General features: G+C 45.2%; 1 protein-coding gene across 2 annotated transcripts in view; it reads right to left on the bottom strand.

Annotated features, from left to right (window-relative positions):
• The window catches only part of CD80 (CD80 molecule), a 30,475-nt gene extending 27,877 nt beyond the window's left edge, over positions 1 to 2,598 (bottom strand). Inside the window, exons 1-2 of one of the 2 annotated variants that reach the window (XM_034792003.1) lie at positions 2,483 to 2,598; positions 1,184 to 1,293 (exon numbers count right to left, since the gene is read on the bottom strand). In XM_034792003.1, coding sequence (XP_034647894.1) covers positions 1,184 to 1,280 — 97 coding nt within the window. In that variant the 5' untranslated portion in view covers positions 1,281 to 1,293; positions 2,483 to 2,598. The remainder of the gene's footprint in view (positions 1 to 1,183; positions 1,294 to 2,482) is intronic. The other variant, XM_034792011.1, reaches the window with a different exon arrangement.
• Positions 2,599 to 20,983: the final 18,385 nt, after the last annotated feature.

Below are 20,983 nucleotides of genomic sequence, written 5' to 3'. Positions count from 1 at the left end.
CAACAAACCTGATGCTTCGAATCTGTAAGGGATCCAAGCTCAGGAGAACTGTATGTGCGTTGAGGTTTCGGTGTTAACATTTCACACAGCTGTGAGGAGTGATCTCAAAAGCCTATTGAATTCAATGAGCCTTGCAGCAGACCCTTGGAGAGGGCCAGGATATATGACTCAGTCCCAAGACCAGTAATTTAAGCCTGCATTAGGGGAATTGTTGATTGTGTGATTTTGCAATGACTAGTTTAATGTACATTTCCCAGAGAAGAAATTACCTCTTTCCATTTCTGCATCTCCTGAGAGCTTAGAAGCTCTTCTGTCACAGAAGCTCTGAATCAGCCCCTATCCTTGCAGTCAAGGGAAGACTGGACAGGGCAGGGCTCCCTGTCAATGCTGGTGCTTCAATGACTGGAAAGAGTACTGCTGAGCAATGGGAGAACACCCACCCCTGCCTATCCTTGGGAGCACAGCTGGCTCTCAGTGTTGTGTGGCACTATGAAAAGTAGCACTTGCATGGACCCCACCCCATCTCCAGCCTTGGACCAGGCACTTTCCCACAAGTGTGTGTGTACTCACATCCCTTCCTGCCTGCCTCTGGTGCTCACTTCAGCCGTGGGGAACCCTCACTCCTCACACTTTTCAGACTCAGCAGTCTTTAGTGACTCACTTGGCCTAGGAAACCAAGGATGGAGCAGAAGTGCCACTTTCCAAACAGAGAGCAGACAAGGGCGTCTTGGGAATTCTCTCCCTGCTGTGGCCTGCAGGCACCGTTCCGATGGGGCCGCAGCTATGGAATTGAAGATGCCCTTCTAGACAGCACCTCATGGGTGTGGGGAGTGGAGGGTCCAACACAAGCACATAGGTCACACAAGCTTATGGTTGGCTCTGTCCAGAGGAGTGGGACCAGGATCAGAAATCCAGTTCTTGCGTGGAGTATTAACACACACATACCCCTCCCCCCCCCAGGCCACCAGGGCTCTCCCCAGCACTCTGATATTTCTACTAAATTTTAGCAACAGTGAAAGGCACCACCCTGGAGGCTTCAGTCCTCTCTCTGTCCCCATAACATGCAGCAGCAGCAGCTCCAGCACCCCAAGCTTCTGCCCCAATGCTCCTCACCGGCCTAGTGTGGGGAAAGAGGGAGTCAAAGCTCCTGAGATACAAAATGGAACTGAACTCATCCACTTACCTAGACTAGTGACGTGAAGCACAAAGAGCCCCTGCCAGAACCAATTCTTTAATGCCGGTCCAGACCACATCAGTTCAGCCCTGGCCACACACACCATTTTCTTAGAACTCCTCAGATAAAAAAAGACAGAGAAAAGAAAAGATGTGAAACAAGAAGGAATTGATGAGTTAATAAATGGAGCCTTGGATTGACCAGAAATCTTAACTCTTTGGACAAGTGATACACCATGTAGCACTTCTATAGTGTTGATCATCCAGCTGGATCCCATAGCACAGTGATTCTCAAACTGGGGGTCGGGATCCCTCAGGGGGTCTCAAGAATATTACATGGGGGGGGTCATGAGCTGTCAACATCTACCCCAAACCCCGCTTTGCCTCCAGCATTTATAATGGCGCTAAATATATAAAATAGTGTTTTTAATTCAGAAGGGGGGGTCACACTCAGAGGCTTGCTATGTGAAAGGGGTCACCAGTACAAAAGTTTGAGAACCGCTGCCATAGCACTTTACAAACATTGGTTAATTAAGCCTCAGTGTCAGCGCACTGTTCACTCTCCATGAGTTTCATTCTGGTCTGGGTGATCTGCTGTGCTTGGGAAATTCTAATTGCCTTTTCAAGGGTTAATTCTGGGTGCTATGGAAGTTATTCTGAAGGAGCGGTTAAGTGACTTTCCCAAGGTCCTGGCCACTCATCAGTGGCAGATTTGGCAATACAGCCCAGGAGTCCCAATTCCTAAATCCTCTGCTCTATACACAAAACACATTGATCCCCATTCTCAGTGCACCCAGGCTCTGGTTGGTATAAAATCAGGAGGCTGGCTTTACACTACCGTTGTGCCTCCCCCTAGCATTCTGGAGTTGGCCAGGAGCCTAGAAGAGCCTCAGGACTTCTCTAAACTGCACCCAGTGGCCTTGGCCATTCAGCATTTGGGAAGTGAATTCAGTGCTGGAGAGCTGCTGGATTTACAGCTCAAGAAAAAGCTGTTTATTACAGAGGCACAGCACCAGCAACAGGGGATCAGTGTCCTCCAAGCCTGCTTCCTCCCATCCTGCTTCAACTCATAACAGCCTCCTTTTAAAAATCATCAGCTCAAGGTGTTCAGAGGTTTGCTTTCCAGCCTGGCAGGTTTCTGACCAATTTTAAGATGACACGTTCTTGACCGCCAGCACCCCACACAGCCCAGCATTACCAGGCACATGCCATGCAGCCAGACAGTAGTGAACTGCTAGCAGAGGAAAGCAAAGGGACAAACCACTCCAATAGAGTCACCAGGCGCAAGGCAAAAACTGAGAGCACTCACTTGTGTTCCAGGGGCTCCTTCTCCCTCTTGCCGTGGGGTCTGGGTAGTCCTTAGCTGGCCACGTCCCCTGTGTTACAGAGCTCAGAGCAGCTCATTCTCAGTCAGCCACACACAACAAAAGAGCAGAGCGTGTGCGTGTGGAGCTTAACTTTATACAGGCAAAAAGGGTTGCCACCCCCACAACTTCCCCTTTTGCACTGATTAAGAAACAAAACCTTTCTGACCTTGCGTACTCCATCCCGCCCCATCCTGACGTCCCCACACTGCTTGGAAACGGTTGTTATGAAGGCTCTGGGACCAACTCAACAGGCTGTGTTGAGGGTTGCAACAGAGCAGCAGTCCCATACAGTTACATGGGGCAGTTTCTCTGCAGCCACAAAGGAGAGAAAACATTGTTTCATAATGGTCTAAAATGGGACCAAAACATTGTTAATGCTCACGCTGCCCTGTAATCAGTGGCCCTGCTTAATCTCATCCCACCACCTCCAATCCTAACCCCTCTTCCCTCTCCCACACACTGGCACCACCCAGATCTTTCACCCTACTGTTCCCTTCCTTTTTATCTGCCCCTCAGCTTTGCACCAGCCATTTTGTTTCCCCCTACATTTGGAACATTCTCTCACGGCCTCTCCCAACGCCCTTCCATGAATGCTTGGTACACTGGTCTAACATCAGTGAGGCATCTGTGCCCTCCTGTGCCTGAAACATTGCCCTGCATTTTGCCTAGTTTAGAAACCCATCCTGCGAAGTGCTGAGCACTTTCTGAGAGGGTCTGAGCACACAACTCTAGGGCTGGGCAGTTTTTTGTATGAACCCTTTTTCAGCAAAAAAGCCCAAATTCAGTCACATCGAACTATTTAGCAAATGCCTGTTGATTTTGCCAAATTGTTTCAACAACGGGGGGAAAGTCAGAAAAAAGTTTTGTTTTGACTTTTTTTTTCAAATGAACTGTTTTAATTTTTTTGGTTGAAAATGAGTTTTCATTTCAAAATTTCCTTTCCATTTATTAAAAAAATGTAATGGTCAAAATTGAAACAAAACATTCTGATTTGGTCAAAATGAAACATTCAACCCCTAATTATTATATTTTTAACTTTTCAATGTGCCAAAATATTTGAAAAATATTGTTTTTGTTTTGACTTGAAATTGATTTTTTTTTTCATTTTTCAGAATTCCCAGCAAACCACATTATTTTTTCACCCAGCTCTAGACAACTGCCATTGGCTCCAGTGACAGCTCAGGACACCAGGCAGAGATGCTCAGCGCCTCACAGGATCAGATTTTCTTCAAGGCACGGATCTTCCCTCCTTATTTGTTTTGTTAAGTGGCCTGTATCTTTATATCTCAGTGGAAATAATGCCCTATCAATTAACCCACAATAACAATCGTTATAACACAAATGAATTAAGTATGAACATCATGCCTGATTCATGACTGTGTTGCTCCTGTTTTAACTCTGTGTAACCCTTTGATTTCAATGGGCTTACAGCAGAGGTGAATTGGACCCACTGTACTGTAAACAAATCAAAGTTCTATTTTGCTAGCTCATAGCTGGCCATATGCTAGCTCTATAAGGAAGTCAGATGTTCGACTGGGCACAATATACAACTATTCAGCTAAGGATTCAAGTAGCTGAAATGGTATGGAGGAGCTTGGCGTCAAAGCAAACAACCACAAACTAAGAATTAATTAGGACTATTTATCTGGCTGTTGGTGGATTTCTAGCACGTGTGTTTCATCGATTAGTTTCCTTTTCTTTTTTCCCCCTGTAAATTTGCATTCTGCCTATGGATCATCAGCATGGTCAGAGCCGGCTCCAGGGTTTTGGCCACCCCAAGCAGCCAAAACAACAACCAACAAAAAAAAAGCCGCAATCGCGATCTGCGGCGGCAATTCGGCAGGAGGTCCTTCACTCCCAGGCGCAGTGAGGGACCGTCCGCCGAATTGCTGCCGAATACCTGGTCGTGCCGCCCCTCTCCGGAGCGGCCGCCACAAGCACCTGCTTGAGAAGCTGGTGCCTGGAGCCGGCCCTGAGTATGGTACATAGATACAGAGACTATTAGTAACAATAGATTTAAAGAACAGAAACATGTTCATGGCACTTCAGAGGAAAAATATTAAAATAAAATAGAATCACCAAAAACTTGGCTATCCTGAGTCCCAGTCTATTGCCCTAACCACAAAACCACCCTCTTTCCCTTTGTGTACCTAGTATGATCATACATGTCTATTAACGTTGTCTATTGTATAATATTGTCTATTATAGCCCTCCAGTATAACCATACACCATTTCATGTTTTATTGCCCTCAAGACTTGAAGGCATCTCAGGTACAGTTTTCAGAAGTGCCTAAGCAGCTTAGGAGACAGTATCATTTTGAAAAGTGGCTTAGTATTATGGTCACAGCATACACAGAGAAGAATCAGATGTAGGGTTACCAACCCTCTAGTATTGTCCTGGTGTCTCCAGGAATTTAAGATTAATCTTTAATTAAAGATTTTGTCATGTGATAAAACCTCCAGGAATATATCCAACCAAAATTGGCAACCCTAGTCAGATAGGAACATAAAATACTCTTGCTGGAAGGCTGCAACGTAACACTACTTTACTACTTAGAATTCAGAATGATAACACACAAGAACCCCAAATCAGAGAGCGACAAAGCAGGCTGCTCCCTGAAACAGAGTCACACATATTATCTCACCTTACTCTAGGTGTCTGTCTGCAGACTGACTACTGCTAGAGTGCTAAGCCAGATCACTTCCTTTCCTAGGGAGCTCCCTAGCCTGCAAACAGGGCCAGGAAAAAAATGCTGGCCATTTAAAGTGATAGTTTACAATTTTAATACAGTTTGCAATACACCACACATAAGAGCCTAAATCTCATTGATTTTCAGGGAGCCCTAAGCTCCTAAGTCACATAGGCACTTGAAACTTTGATTCTGAGACTAAGCACACCCCCTGTATAGTAATATGGTACTGGCAAACCTTTTTGAGCTGTAAAGAATATTTTCTCACTTTCATTTTAAATTTAAATGATTAAAAAACAGTTTTGCTTTTACTATATTAAAGCTAAGAAGAAATTCCAGTCAAAGAATGCAGATGCTGCGGTAGTTATTTAGGGCTCAAGGGTGCCCTGAGAAATGCAGGGTCGGTCTCCACCAGTCCCCAGAGAGGCTGACTTGTACTTGTGAAGCCACGCTCCTCTTGTCACAGGCTGCAGGTGTGCTGGAGGGCAGGATTGTTAGGTGCATAGGAGATGTAGTCACATTAAAATTGTAGCCCTGACAGTTTCACCTGGTGAACAGGTGTGGTATTAGGGGCTGTGCCTTTAAGGGCTGAGCTTCCCAAATAGAAAGTCTGGGTGGGGCACTGAGAAGCCAGCTGGAACCAGACACTTGCAACTTCTTTGAGCACTGAGTGATCACTGAACACTGCATGATCCTGGGAGTAAAGAGAACTAAGAAAAGATCCTGAATGGAAGAATGAAGCAGTTAAAAGCCCCATCCATCAGAGATGAAACTCTAGAAATGTGGAAGACAGCTGGAAAAGGTTTAAACAGTGCTTCTCCCTGTATCTACAAGCAATGAGTGCTAGAAAATATAGACACAGGTGGAGGGTAGCCTTATTTCTGACAATAGCAGGTTCTGAAGCACTTGATGTGTTTAGAAGTTTTTAGTTAACTCAGGCAGAGGAGGCTAACTATGAAACTATTACAAACATTTGAGGATTAACTGCACTCCACCTAAAAATGTTTAAAACATCTCTCAGCTGTTCAGAGTACAACAAGAAGATGAAACCATAGCAGAGATTTTAGAGCTGAGTCCCTCATAAGAGACCAGCTTGCAATTGGAATCTGGAACAAAAATGTCAGAGAGACACTATTGGAAGAGCCAGAATTAACCCTCGCTAAGGCAATTAGAATCTACCAAGCACAGGATGTCACCCACTCCAGAATGAAGCTCACGGAGGGCGGGCAGTACTTTGATGCTGTAGACCAGATTGAAAATCCAAACTATCATAAGAAAATGAGATGAGAGGCAGACAGGTATATGGAACTCAAACTCAGAGTCCACCAAAAACAGCACATGGAGCTGCACATACTGTGGCAACCAACACAAGCCAGGACAAGGCCCAACATAGGGGAAAAGATGCAAGAGCTTAATGGATAACATCCCTTTGGAAGAGTATGCAAACAGCAGCGGAGCGGGCACAGTTTGGACAAAGAGCATGACAACAGCACTGCTGGCTCAGATGAATTCTTCCTGGGAACAATTGACAACATTGCAGCAGAAGATGATTGGACTATCAGCCTGAAAGCATTAATTTTAAAGTGGACACTAGTGCACAAGCAAACAATGTTATTAATGCGAAAAAAAAATAAAGCCACTGGCTATAAATGGGTAAAACTCAGGCTTACAGTTTTGAGTTTATCCCCACTAAAGGTGTATGTGAACTAAACATATGGGTAAATAAACTGGAAAAGATACAATTTGTAATAGTGCCAGGGACAAGTGCACCCATTATTAGGTTAAAAACGTATCACGCCCTGGTCTCATCAAGGGAGTGGATTCTTTTGGAGGGGCGAGGGACCCAAACAATTAAGGAACAGTTTGAGGACATCTTCCACGGGACAGGGAAGCTCACAACAGCACACAGAATAGAGCTGAAAGAGCCCAACTGTCCCACAATCCATGCCCCAAGGAAAGTTTCCCTAGCCCTAAGCCAGAGGCTAAAAGAGGAGCTGCATGGGTTCATTGCTCTGGGAATCATCCAGCGAGTAGAAGAACCAACCAAGTGGGTAACACTTGTTGGTCATTGTAGAAAAGGAGACAGAACCCTTCACTTGTGCATAGACCCAAAGAATTCAATATGTCAAAAGGGAACATTTTCCTTTATCTACACATGGAGTAATTACTCAGGAGGAGGCCTGATGCATCAGCAGGGTTCTGGCAGGTGCCCTTAGAAAAACAGAGCACATGTTCGTTTCCATTCAACACCCCCTTTGGGAGACCTTGTTTTTGCAGACGGCCATTTGGGTTTTGGTTTGGTCCCCCAGGTGTTTCACCAGAAAATACCACAAAATGTGGTTGATATAGAGGGTACTAACTTAAGGTTTGCATAAATTACATTATGATGTGGGGAAAAACAGTAGAGAAGCATCACCAGAGGCTCTGAGCTGCTTTGGAAAGAACCCTAGCTACTGGGAGACAGCTAAACATACCAATGTAAATTCCATGCAACAGAAATAACATAGCTGGGGAGAAGTTAACAGAGCAAGATGTACAGGTAGATTACAGTAAGGCTGAGCCCATCACTGACATGCCTGCCCCACCAAACAAGGAAAGGTTACAAAGTTTCCTTAAAATGGTGAGCTATATAGGGAAATTTGTGACTCAGCTAGCTGCCTGAACCAGCCACCTGCAAGTGCTACTGTGCAAAGACATCCAGTGGACATGCGATGCACATCTTAATAGAGAATTTGGGGAACAGAAGGAGATAGTTAAAGAGGCCCCAGTCCAGAGGTACTGTGACAGTAAGTGCAAAATTAGGTTGTCCACATACTCCTCTAACGAGGGTATTGGCTCAGTCTTCTTACAAAACTGAAGACCAGTGGCGTATTCATCATGAATACTGAATGCCAATATGCTCAAATAGAGAAGGAGGCTTTGGCATTAGTCCATAGGTGTAAAAAGTTTCATGTCTTTATTTATGGGAGGGGGGGGAGCTGTGTCAACTGAAACTGACCAGAAGCCATTTATTGCCATTGCTGAAAGGGGGCTGGCAGCCCTGCCCCGCAAGAATACAGAGATTATTTTTTCAGCTACTACTATATGATTTGCAAATTGAATACAAACTTTGGAGACATTTGGTGGTCTCAGACATGCTCTCTAGAGCACTTGACAAAAGTGGACTGAAACAAAGTCCAGAGCTGGATTTTGTACATGTCCATCTGATAAAAAAAATACCTGGCCAATCTCAGATGAAATATGGATGGTGATGGCCAGAATTACTGCTGTGGATGAGACCTTGCAGAAAGTGATTAAGTCTATTAGCACAAGGTGTCTGAGACAGCATATTCCCAGCTCCGAGTATCAGTTTAAGGGGGAACTCTAAGTACTAGATGGGATTTTGTTTAAAGGCACCAGGATGGTGAGTCTTAAGGTGTTACAGAAAAGTATGTTAAAAAGATAATGAAGATCACCTAAGGATTGAAAAAAAAAATCTAAGAGAAGGACTAGAGATATTTTATACTAGTTCCAAATGAACGGTGGCATTAAGGAAGCTGTCAGTGCGGGTTGTACATGTTAAAAACTCAGGCCAAGTCAAGTAAAAGAACTGATGCTGGTTGCATAGGAAAAATTGCCCCCCTCCCCTGCCCTCCGAGAAAATAGACATTGATTTGTTTACATCTAGACTAGTATTTTTACTTCCCTGAGATAGCCTTATTACAAGATACTACAGCTAAAGAGGAGATTGTGCAGAGTGAATCTACTTTGCTGGACGTAGTATACCTGACAATGTGCCACAGGATAGTGAGCATGAGTTTAAGCAGCAAGAAAACAACAAAGTGACCTATTGAAAAAGGTTGTGGAGTCAGACTCTGTTCTGTATTTAGCATTGTTAAATTACAGACTGGCATCAATGAAGCATGAGTTGTCACCAGCTGGCATTCTGTAAAACTGAAAACTCAACACAAGAATGTCTGCACTGTTAGAGAGAGCTCCTGGAGGCTTGCAGATGACTAAAGAGACAGAAAGGCAAAACAACATAAATCAATGGGACTTGGGGGTCACAGGAGCTGCCACCACTTCATGGAACTGACACTGCATGACGGGAAACAATGGCCACAAACAGGACCGGTGTCACAAGTGGTAGCTTTGTGGCCATATGAAGTTGTCACCCCCGATGGACATATACTATGGAGTACTTCCAAATCCCAGAAGGGACAGAAATTAGGGGCACAGAATCTGCTGTTTTGCCTGGGGGGTCTCAAACAGGCAACAACCACAGCAGTTTGAGACAACAGAGCCTCAGGACACGAAACCACCAGAACAAGTGGACTTGCTCCCTCCTGACAGCAGTCGTGCTGAGGTTTCAGGGGAGCCCTGCAGGCCAAATGACAGCACAGCGCACCTCCAAGACTAAATGAACACTGTCAGTAAGCTTCATTATTGGTTTGGATGTAAGTGTAAATGGGTTTTCAGCGTTTTATTACATTTTGGTTGGGAAGGGAAGATATGGTATTGGGACTGTGCCTTTAAGGGCTGAGCTTGCCAGACAGAGTCTAGGCAGGACACTGTCAATCAACTGCACATTCAGTTGGAACCAGACTCAGAATAGAGCAGATCTATTGCAAGTTCCTTAAGCCTTGGCTCCTTTCTACAGAATACTGGAATGGCAGATCACAAGGAGCTTGCATTTAAAAGGAACAGCACACCAAGTGTATCGCTTCAACTAGAGGCAAGAGTCATACTTCTAATTCACTTATAGCTTCTCTAACACACACACACACACGACTTTGGAGCCCAGTGATATAGTTCTTCACAGGAAGCCTTACAGACACTAAGTTAGAGTTTATATATTAAAGCCCAAATTCAAAAAAGTACTTAAGTGCAGGCTCAATTTTAAGCATGTGCAAAAATCTCATTAGCTTAAGTGCATTCCTGAATCAGCGATTAAATGGGTAGAAGGAATACTGTAGTCTGAAAAGGAAAGCCTATAATTTAATCAGAAAGGGTACATACAATTATACTAAAAAACAATTGTCCGATAAAAAGAGGAAGATGCTGAAGCATCAGATTTATCACAGTTTTTCACTGTGCAGAGGAATTTGATTTTACTGATCAGCACTTGTGGTGAGCATTAGAAATTCTTTGCGGCCCAAAGAATGGTTGCTCACATGTACCTCTAACAGAATTGTGTTGTATATACATCATCAACTTCTCCAGAACACAGGCTAACCAATGCACAAACACAGTTTAAAACAGGGTTAAATCTTACTAATTTGCAAACACTGATTTAATGACTTCTCTTTTCATTTCTCAGAAATAGCTAATAATGGACAAAACCGACAGGGAACAGCTGGGTGAATGCTGCAAAAGGTATTAGTGAAGCCTTGGATCTGTATTTAGTTCATTTTGATCTTTTTTGTTTGTTTTATGAGAACAAGCAACATTTTGTTCACAATACCGTTCAGGAAAAGGGAAAGTGTCATGAATACTTGAGCAAATTTTTATTCTCACCAGTGTAATCATCTTGAAAGCTCTATGTTGCTATAGAAATTAGCCAAATCAGGGAGCAGAAGCAATACCATAAGATATAAGGTAATATTTTCACAGGGCCTATTTTCAGTCTCTGACATCACTCGCTCCAAATGCTGTGTGTGTAATAAGAGATGTGTTGGTGTATGAACTGAATACAAAAGCACAGACTCATCTGTCCCTCCCGGAAAGTAAGTGATGCCTCCCAAAGTGTGCGTAGGGAAATAACCCAAGTAAAGATGTTCCTATTAGTTGGAAATTAGACGGCTTCACAGATTTCAGGCAGACAAATCAGAGATGACTCTTGAAGGTTCCCAAGATCAAAGCACAGGCATCAGAGGAATGGGGAAAGTCCCAGGGTCTGAGATTACAGGAAATTACTTTCATTTAGGTTTAAAGGATCAAAACAACCAAAGCTTAGCATTGCAACTGAACTGGTTCAGGTTCAAATGTTTTCAGTTTCAGTTCTTTCATTTCTCTCCCCTAATGCACCCTCCCCCTTCAAAATAGGAACCTGGCAGATTTTCCTGAAGTTTGAGGTTTTTGAGAGCAGAATTGCATCCTGGTGTTTTCTGTTTGCAGACAACAGAGGAGTTTCAGAAAACAAAGACATTTTTCACTTGTGCTAATTACTCCTACAGTCCTTCCCCCTGCTTTGGCCAACCACATCATATACCAGAGAAAGTTGGAATTTTCCCCCAGTCTCCATGTTAGGTTCCCAAGTATAGACTCTCTTTCTCTAGTCCACTCTCCCTCCAACTCTTGGAATTAGTTTCATCTTGGCCAACCTCAAAAGGTTTGGAGTTGGGTTCAAGTCTGGGGCAAAGTATCAAAGGAGGGGAAAGTGCAAGTTTATTTTAACTCAAACCTTTTACCACTCAGTTAGTTGTGATGAAATCCTTAAATCCCCGGGGTTCTCCTACACTCTCTGGTGTCTGCAGAATCCCACAAATTATTTCCTTGTGCATTGGTGCAGAGATCTATTACAATGCTCAAGGTATTTCTCAAGTTAAACTCCAACTTTGAATAACTAAGGGCTTCTTACGTTAAGGCAAAGGGACAAATTCTGCTTTCTCGTGCACATTTGACTCACGTTGATTTCAAAGGGAGCTATGTCTGTGGATGTATCAGTAAGTTCAAAATCCTTCAGAGTCAATGTATGTTATACACAGCTGGTGCAACTCTCATTGAATACAGTGTTTCATTGCACATACTTATCTGTGCGCAGACTTACAGCACACTTGATAACACTTTAAATTACTAACACTGGTCTACAATTTTTGAGAAGTCGTCTGCTTCAGAGATAAAATGTGCTATTTATTATGTATTTTGATGTGCTGAATTCAAATATGACAATTAAAACAACTGATTGGCTACTGTTTCTAAGATATTTAAGTTTTAACATTTTATGTCTATGTATATTGTGTAGATAGTAGAGTTTTAATCATAAATTGTAAACCTAGGTCTTTTCATGTGTTTATGGTTGCTTTACATGATAATATTTCACCTGTCCTGTTTATGTAACACTTTAAAAATCAGCAAAAGGGTTATATAAATAAAATTTATTATGAAACAAAAGGCAAAAAATGATTATGTACATAGTTTAGTCCTATTCAGTGTCTACTCGGTGCTTCTTGGCTTGTCTCTTGTATTCATTAAATGGAGCATCTCTTGTCACTGTCCAGCAATAGTCTGCAAGCATTGATGGGCTCCATTTGCCCTGATAGCGTTTCTCCATTGTTGCAATGTCCTGGTGAAATCACTCGCCGTGCTCGTCGCTCACTGCTCCGCAGTTCAGTGGAAAAAAATCTAGATGAGAGTGCAAAAAATGTATCTTTAGTGACATGTTGCAACCAAGGCTTTTCTATGCCTTGAGGAGGTTTTCCACCAACAACCTGTAGTTGTCTGCCTTGTTGTTTCTGAGAAAATTTATTGCCACTAACTGGAAGGCTTTCCATGACGTCTTTTCCTTGCCACGCAGTGCATTGTCAAATGCATCATCTCGAAGAAGTTTACGAATCTGAGGACCAACAAAGACACCTTCCTTTATCTTAGCCTAATCTTTCACTTAACCTTGGAAATTTTCCACGGAGGTACTTGAAAGCTGCTTGTGTTTTGTCAATGGCCTTGACAAAGTTCTTCATCAGACCCAGCTTGATGTGTAAGGGTGGTAACAAAATCTTCCTTGATTCAACAAGTGGTGGATGCTGAACACTTTTCCTCCCAGGCTCCAGTGACTGTCGGAGTGGCCAAGCTTTCTTGATGTAGTGGGAATCTCTTGCACGACTATCCCATTCACAGAGAAAACAGCAGTACTTTGTGTATCCAGTCTGCAGACCAAGCAAGAGAGCAACAACCTTCAAATCGCCACAAAGCTGCCACTGATGTTGGTCATAGTTTATGCACCTCAAAAGTTGTTTCATGTGGTCATAGGTTTCCTTCATATGGACTGTATGACCAACTGGAATTGATGGCAAAACATTGCCATTATGCAGTAAAACATCTTTAAGACTCGTCTTCGATGAATCAATGAACAGTCTCCACTCATCTGGATCGTGAACGATGTTGAGGGCTGCCATCACACCATTGATGTTGTTGCAGGCTACAATATCACCTTCCATGAAGAAGAATGGGACAAGATCCTTTTGACGGTCACGGAACATGGAAACCCTAACATCACCTGCCAGGAGATTCCACTGCTGTAGTCTGGAGCCCAACAGCTCTGCCTTACTCTTGGGTAGTTCCAAATCCCTGACAAGGTCATTCAGTTCACCTTGTGTTATGAGGTGTGGTTCAGAGGAGGAGGATGGGAGAAAATGTGGGTCCTGTGACATTGATGGTTCAGGACCAGAAGTTTCATCCTCTTCCTCGTCTGACTCAAGTGAGAATGATTCTGGTGTATCAGGAACCGGCAGTCCTTCTCCGTGGGGTACTGGGCGTATAGCTGATGGAATGTTTGGATAATGCACAGTCCACTTTTTCTTCTTTGACAAACCTTTCCCAACTGGAGGCACCATGCAGAAATAACAATTGCTGATATGATCTGTTGGCTCTCTCCAAATCATTGGCACTGCAAAAGGCATAGATTTCCTTTTCCTGTTCAACCACTGGCAAAGATTTGTTGTACAAGTGTTGCAGCATATGTGTGGGGCCCACCTCTTGTCCTGATCTCCAATTTTGCAGCCAAAATAAAGGTGATAGGCTTTCTTAACCATAGTGGTTATACTGCGCTTTTGTGATGCAAAAGTCACTTCACCACAAACATAGCAGAAGTTATCTGCACTGTTCACACAAGTACGAGGCATCTCTGCTCACTTTGGCTAAACAGAAATGTGTCCCTTTGCAAAATCAAACACTGACAAATAAGAGAGCACGACACTGTATGATTTCTAGAGCTGATATATGGCAATTTGTTCAGCAGAGTGATGTAAGCTTCATTATGATTGCATCATCCATGACTTCTAGGAATAACATGATGCAATTCATATCATGGATGACACAATACCAGCTTCAGATTGCATCATTCATTGTTTTGCCTAAAAAGCAAGTACTGTCCAAACCCAGTCTTAGATTTATTCATAGATCCAGTCAAAGATGTATTTTAGTCATTTCTAGTTTAAATTGAGATCCCTTCCCTTTATAACTCACTTATCCTCCGCCATTCCCAAGTCCAGGGTCGTATATACTGACCCAATATCATATCTTGAAAACTAGAGCCAATCAACAATTTTAAGCATCATTTTTGTTCTCAATGACCCAGAATTAGTAAAGTTTGACTACATTTATTTCAGAAGCATTTTGACTGTAGAGCAGTGTAATCAGCAGTGGTAAGTGTGTTGAAGTCTGCATTGTGTACAGCAAGAGAAATGAACAACAACTAGATCTAACATCTATGGTAATTTAGAAACAGAGAGGGGCAAAAAGCTCCTGGCTGGGGGCAGGGGAAGAGGGTCTGGCAGTGGGGCAGGAGAGGAAGAGAAGGGTTGCTCAGGGTTTGTTGGAACAGAGGCCAAGATAGTGGAAGGTTGATGATGTTTCACACATCTTTAGAGCTGGTCAGAAATGTATTTTGACACTTTTCAATAAAAAGGGACAAACTGTTGAAAATAAAAGTCACAACAACTGTTTTGTTTTTTCTTTAGCTCTAGACATTGCCATGCTTTTGGAATGTATTATGCATACGTTCCTGCTATGCTTATTTGTAGTGGTAAGACTGGATTTTGGGAATATTTTTTCCCCTTTGGTATCTGAGACTGGACTCTGGCCTTTAGCACCCTGCTAATTCACACTAACAATTGGGGGACCCACTACCTTTGATCCTGATCCTGCTGATATCCATAGGGATTTTGATGTTGCTGGCAGCAAGACTAGGGCCATAGTGAATTACTGAATGTTATCAAATTAGGGAGTAAATTACAGAACATAATGAAAGACAGAATGCACTTTCTTCACTCATTTGGACAAATGTAGTTTAGTTCTAATTTTCTGACAGCATTTCAGAATTTACTGCTCTATGTAGCTTATTAAACCTTGTAAAAATAACACCCATTGTCAGTAATCCGGAACAAAGCTCCTAGAACTGGGTGATCTAGTCACAGTAAATAATGTATTAGATTCATTTAGCCTTTTTGTTCTGTTATTATTTGTATCCTTGTAGTACCTACAAGCCCTAGTTATTGACCAGGACCCCTTGGGCTAGATGCTGAACAAACACTGAATAAAAAGACAGTCCCTACCCCCAAGGAACTTAGATTGTAAGTGAGAATGACCTGTGAATACGATTCAGTTTTTTACATATTTTCTGTTAATTTAGCTTATAGATTGCCTGAGTGCTATTTGCCCTAATTTTGACTACACCAAAACTCATTATTTATGCAATTTGTTTGGTTGACTTTGGGTAATATTTTCAAAAGGCTCCTAGGTCAGTGGCACTGGAACGGGGGGCGGGGGACAGGGAGCCCTAGTCCTCCCACTTTTTGAAAGTGAACGGGCCTGGCCCATCCACTTTTCACCACAGGCCCCGCTCCTCATCTTCCCCCTGAGGCCCCACCCCCAGGCCAGGCCAATATACCAGCAGCTGGAGCCCGGCTGGGGAGCCCTGGGCAGCTGTGGGAAGCTGCATATCCTCCATCTGCCCAGGGTGAGGGGGCCTGAGAGCAGCCCCAGCCCTTGTCCCCACCCCCCAAAATCCCTGGCCAGGGCAGATGGATGGTCCGTGCTCCGCGGCTCCCCACAGCTGCCTGGATGTCTCTTACTATGGCTGGGCTGTGGCTCCAAGGCCCCACCCCTGGCAGGAGCCGGGTTGAGGTAAGAGCCACATGGGCAACTGTGGGGAGCCATGGACCCTCCACCTGCCCTGGGTTAGGGGCTCTGGGGGCAGGGACATGGGCCAGGGGCTGCTTTCAGGCCTCCCCCCCCCCAGACAGGTGGAGATGCACGGACTCCTCGGCCCCTGCTTGGCTGGGGGGGGGGCCTCAGGGGGAAGAAGCAGGGAGGGGGCGGGGCTACAGAGGAGGTGGGGGGCCCTGGCCCTCCCACTTTTGGGAAGGTTCTGCCGCCCCATCCATTCATGCCAAGTCCCATTTTCAAAAGAGAGTTAGGCCTAGTCTACAGCTAAAAATTAGACCGACCTAGCCACGTTGCTTGGGGCTGTGAAAAATTTCACACCCTGTGTGATGTAGTTAGGTCAACCTAACCCTCACTGGAGCTGCAGCTAGATTGATGAAAGAATTATTTAATCAACCTACCTACTTCGTCTCCAAGAGGTGGATTAACTACATCAGCAAAAAAAACCCCTTCTGTTGACACAGGATACACCACAGGGAATTATGCACAGAAAAAATATCAAAATTATGCAAAAAAAATTGTTTTACATATTAAATGAAATATAACACTATTTGAACCTTCTTTAGACATATATGCAGGTATTTTGTATTTATATAGAATATTTTATCACAGAATCTACGCTAGTGCTTTATCATTCCTTAAACAAAAAAAGCAACCCAGTAGGTGTGATTTTTAAAACTAAATAAAGTTGTTAAATAAGGACTTGTTCAACTGAGATTAGTTTTCCTAATTTTCAGCAAAATTACCATTTTTCTGCAGTAGATTAGACGCTAATGTCTTTTCAAAGTCCAAGTGCAAAACAAAAAAACAATGAAAGAAAAGAATGCTTTGAGTCCTTGCGGTATCTCAAATACTGTGCAATGTAACTAAATTATCGTGCCGTTACACGGGTTCTTCTTTCATACTGCTTGTCAAAATACTAGTACGGTAAGTAAAAAAAATAAAATAAAGCATCAGTCCGACTAAACCAATGGATTTTTGGTTAACATACAGTCTTTTCTAAATTCCAAGATTGAAATAAAGGAACACAAGCTCTTTCAGTTTGTCTTCCAAAAGAGAATGCCTCTGGCTGGAAGATTATACAACGAGTTGCTGCGCTCAGCATCAGCTGTGTTTGTTAGAGTATTTATGTATCTGAAAGCTAATGTTTTCAAATTCAGAAGATGGTCGGCTGTTGATGACCAAAAATGGCGATGTCAATTTCCCCTGACTGTAGAGTGCTCTTGATCACACCGGGTGTCACCTTCCCGGTATACAACGCCAACTCCTCTGCCGAAATGTCATTGAAGCCAGGAAATGAAGCATGATCCTCCTTGATATGAGACATTACAGGAACTCTTCTGGGGTTGGAAATCCTTATGCATTTCAGGAACTTAATTGTGGGCTGCTCACTCTCAGTATCACTGATGTACTTCTTCAGCTTTTCAGCTGAATTGTCAACAGCAGAACAAAAGGGGTGCACCAACTTGCTACTTTCATCAGCTGTTACATTGTTGACATCTTCAGCCCTGAGAAACCTTTGAGTGGGTTGTTACAAAAATTGAGTGCGTGTCTGTAGCGGGGTGGACACCCGCTCCTGCCTGGGAAGGGTTAAAGCCAGCCCTGCAGAGGGCTGGGGCTGTGGAAGGAAAGACTTGGGCTGATTGGGGAAACAGCCGCAGCTGGGCCACGCCGCAATCAGGCCCCACGGTAGGGGAAGTTGAAATGCCCATTGTGATCCTTGGAGATCCCGCTTACCCGTTAATGCCGTGGCTCATGAAACCCTACACAGGGAGTCTTGTCAGCAGCAAGAAACAGTTCAACTACAGGCTGAGCCAGTGCCGAATGACTGTGGAGCATGCCTTTGGCCGTTCTGTATGAGAAGCTGGACTTGGCCGAAAGCAGCATCCCTGCGGTTATATCCACGTGCTGTGCCCTTCATAATATTTGTGAAAGGAGGGGTGAAAGCTTCACTCAGGCATGGACCTCCGAGGTTCAACACCTGGAGGCTGAATTTGCACAGCCAGACAGCAGGGCTATTACAGGGGCCCAGCGCGGGGCTGCAAGGATTAGGGATGCCTTGAGGGAGCAATTTGAGGCTGAAAACCAGCAGTGATATCTGGTGCCCTGCACGGGAGTGAAGTGCAGTAGTTCCAATCTTTAGGAATCAGTGTCTGCTTAGCAGACAAGCAGACTTGCAGTGCCTGTTTATTTCCTGGGCTAAGGAGTCTTTTACTTTATGCAATAACAAAGAATGTTTTCAAAGCCAAAGAATCCATTTATTGAAAAGAAAAAAAAATATTTATTGAAAAGAAACAAGGGGGTGGAGTGGGGAACAGTACAATCACAGATTTGTGTATGTCCTGTCTGGTGTGCTGTGTAGTGAGTGCTGCACTTCAGGGCAGCTATACTGCATGGTGATGGGGGTTGAGTGCAGAGGGTAAGGGTCGTGGTTTTCAGGGCTGGGTGGTGAAGATACTGGTGTTGGAGGCAGCGGGTGGTGTGAAGAACATGGAAGTTGGGGAAAGTGGGTTGGAGGTGACAGTGGGGCACAACGGAAAGAGTTTTGGAACAAGGGCTGTGGGGGGGGGGGGGGGGCGTTTGCGTTTGCGGTACTGCTCCTCTTTCTGCATGGCTACCAGCTCCTGGATAGCATCTGCTTGGCGCTCCAGGATGCTGATGAGCCTATCAGTGCTTTGCTGCCGGTGCGTGGTGCTTTGCCGCCGGTGCACTGCATTTTCCTGGTGGATCCTGCTTTCTCTCTCCCTCCAGTCCTGTGCCTTCTCGTTCTCTTTAATAGATTGCTGCATCACTTCTTGCAGCATGTCTTCTTTGCTTTTTCGCGGTCTCTTCCTGAGTCTTTGCAGTCTCTGAGCAGGCAATAAGAAGGATGGCTGAGGTCTCAAGGTTGAAGCAGCTGTATAGGCAAAATGCAACATTTAACAGAGGCAGCACTGTTTATACCAGGCAGAGTAATGATTCCCCCCGCACTTAAGGAGTAGAAAACACACAGGGTCTACACAATAGCATAATTTTCCCATTCGAAACAGAGCACACATATCCCACGGGAGCCTCAAAATGGTGAGTAATGGGGACTGATTGTTTCAGGGCTGCACTGTCCTCTGGGTTTCTGTGCCTTGGGGAGAGCCAACAGCTTCAGGGGGCTCCTACACTGAACACTGTCCCAACATTTTCCACAGGAGTTCGTCCTAGACGATATCTCGCTGCTGAGGGTGACCTGGGAAGCAAGGGAGGGTCTTCTACTGCACTGCGGCTTCTGCCCTGGCCCATATACAGCTTGCCTGTGTGCAGCAATGGTCCCCCCGCCCCTCGCGGCACAGTGGCGCAGACACGTTAGCCTGGCTGAGACAAGGACCACGGTGGCTCTCCCTATAAACCTGCGCAAGCGCATTGCACACGTTTTGGATGAAACAATCGAGGAGATTACCGAGACCAATTACCGCGATGTGATAAACCACATCAATGCACTATTCCGCATCTAGGCATGCCTGCCTAACCCTCCTCTCTCAAAGAGCCCGCACCGAAAAAATTCCTTCCCGAAAAAAAAAAACTGCTTACCGGGAGCCTGCTCTTCTGTTTGTCCTCCACCAAGTACCGGCCGCTGCGACTGACTACCTTCCTCCTTGCTCGAGAAGAGCTCCTGGCTGCATGGCTCCAGGGATTCCGGGGTGTCTCCATCCGGCCCACCACCATCACTCCCGTTTTCCTTCTCCTCCTCCTCCTCTTCCTCCTCCCCCCTCACCGGTTCTGAAGTGTCCATGGTGGTGCTCGGAGTGGAGGTGGAGTTAACCCCAAGTATTGCATCCAGCTCCTTGTAGAATCTGCAGGTCGCGGGGGCAGCACCCGAGCGGCCGTTTGTGTCACAGGCTTTGCGGTAGGCACTCCGCAGCTCCTTGACTTTAATCCTACACTGCAGGGCGTCCCGGTCATGGCCCCTTTCCATCATGTCCTTTGATAGCTTCCCGAAGGTATCGTAATTCCTACGGCTGGAGCGCAGCTGGGACTGGACAGCTTCCTCCCCCCAAACACTGATGAGGTCCAGCAACTCGCCATTGCTCCATGCTGGGGCTCGCTTGGCGCGTGGAGGCATGGTCACCTGGAAAGATTCGCTGATAGCACTCCATGCCACGCCGGGCTAAGCAAACAGGAAGAGGATTTTTAAAATTCCCAGGGAATGTAAAGGGTCGGTCACATGGTTGGTTACCTGAGGCCAGGGCAGTAGAGTTTGAACTGATGACCAGAGTGGCTAGAACAGGCATTGTGGGATACTGCCGAATAATTCTGGAGGCCATTCACAGTGCATTGGGCGGCCACACTGGTGCCACAGCGCTGCAGCGGCAGCGCTGCACTCGCTATTCCTCTCGGAGAGGTGGAGTACATGCAGCGCTGCAACCAAGGAGATACAGTGCTGCAAATGCCTTGCCAGTGTGGACGGGGAGTGAGTTACAGCTCTGGGGATGGCTTTACAGCGCTGCAACTCGCAAGTGTAGCCAAGGCCTTTGTCTGCACTCTGCACAGAGAGAAGGGCCTGGCTGCAGGGAGCTTGAGACAGGGTACCTGAGTGGAGCAGGGCTCAGGAAAGGCAGAGGAGCTGGGGAACTCCAGCCTGGAAAGCCCCAGGCTGCGGCCTAGCATTGGGCCAAAGGTACTGGGGGTTGCAGAGGGCGGCCCAGAGGTAGGCCAAGGCAGCAGGTCCAAACCCAACCTTGCCTGTGATGAGTGGCTGATACAGCAGTCTGCCCCAGGGAGTGGGGCTAGATGGTGACTGGCAGTAGCCTTACACTGAGGCGAGATGGGGTTAGTGGATGGGAGGGTTTCCCTGGGACGGGAAACTCAGCATGTGTGGATACTGCCAGGGGGCAGCACACAGAGCAAGGGGCACTGGGGTCCTGG

This window comes from Trachemys scripta, chromosome 1 (assembly GCF_013100865.1).
Source record: "Trachemys scripta elegans isolate TJP31775 chromosome 1, CAS_Tse_1.0, whole genome shotgun sequence".
NCBI classification, from domain to species: Eukaryota; Metazoa; Chordata; order Testudines; family Emydidae; genus Trachemys; species Trachemys scripta.
Note: the sequence above shows the minus strand (reverse complement) of the source record. Positions and strands in the feature narration are given on the sequence as shown.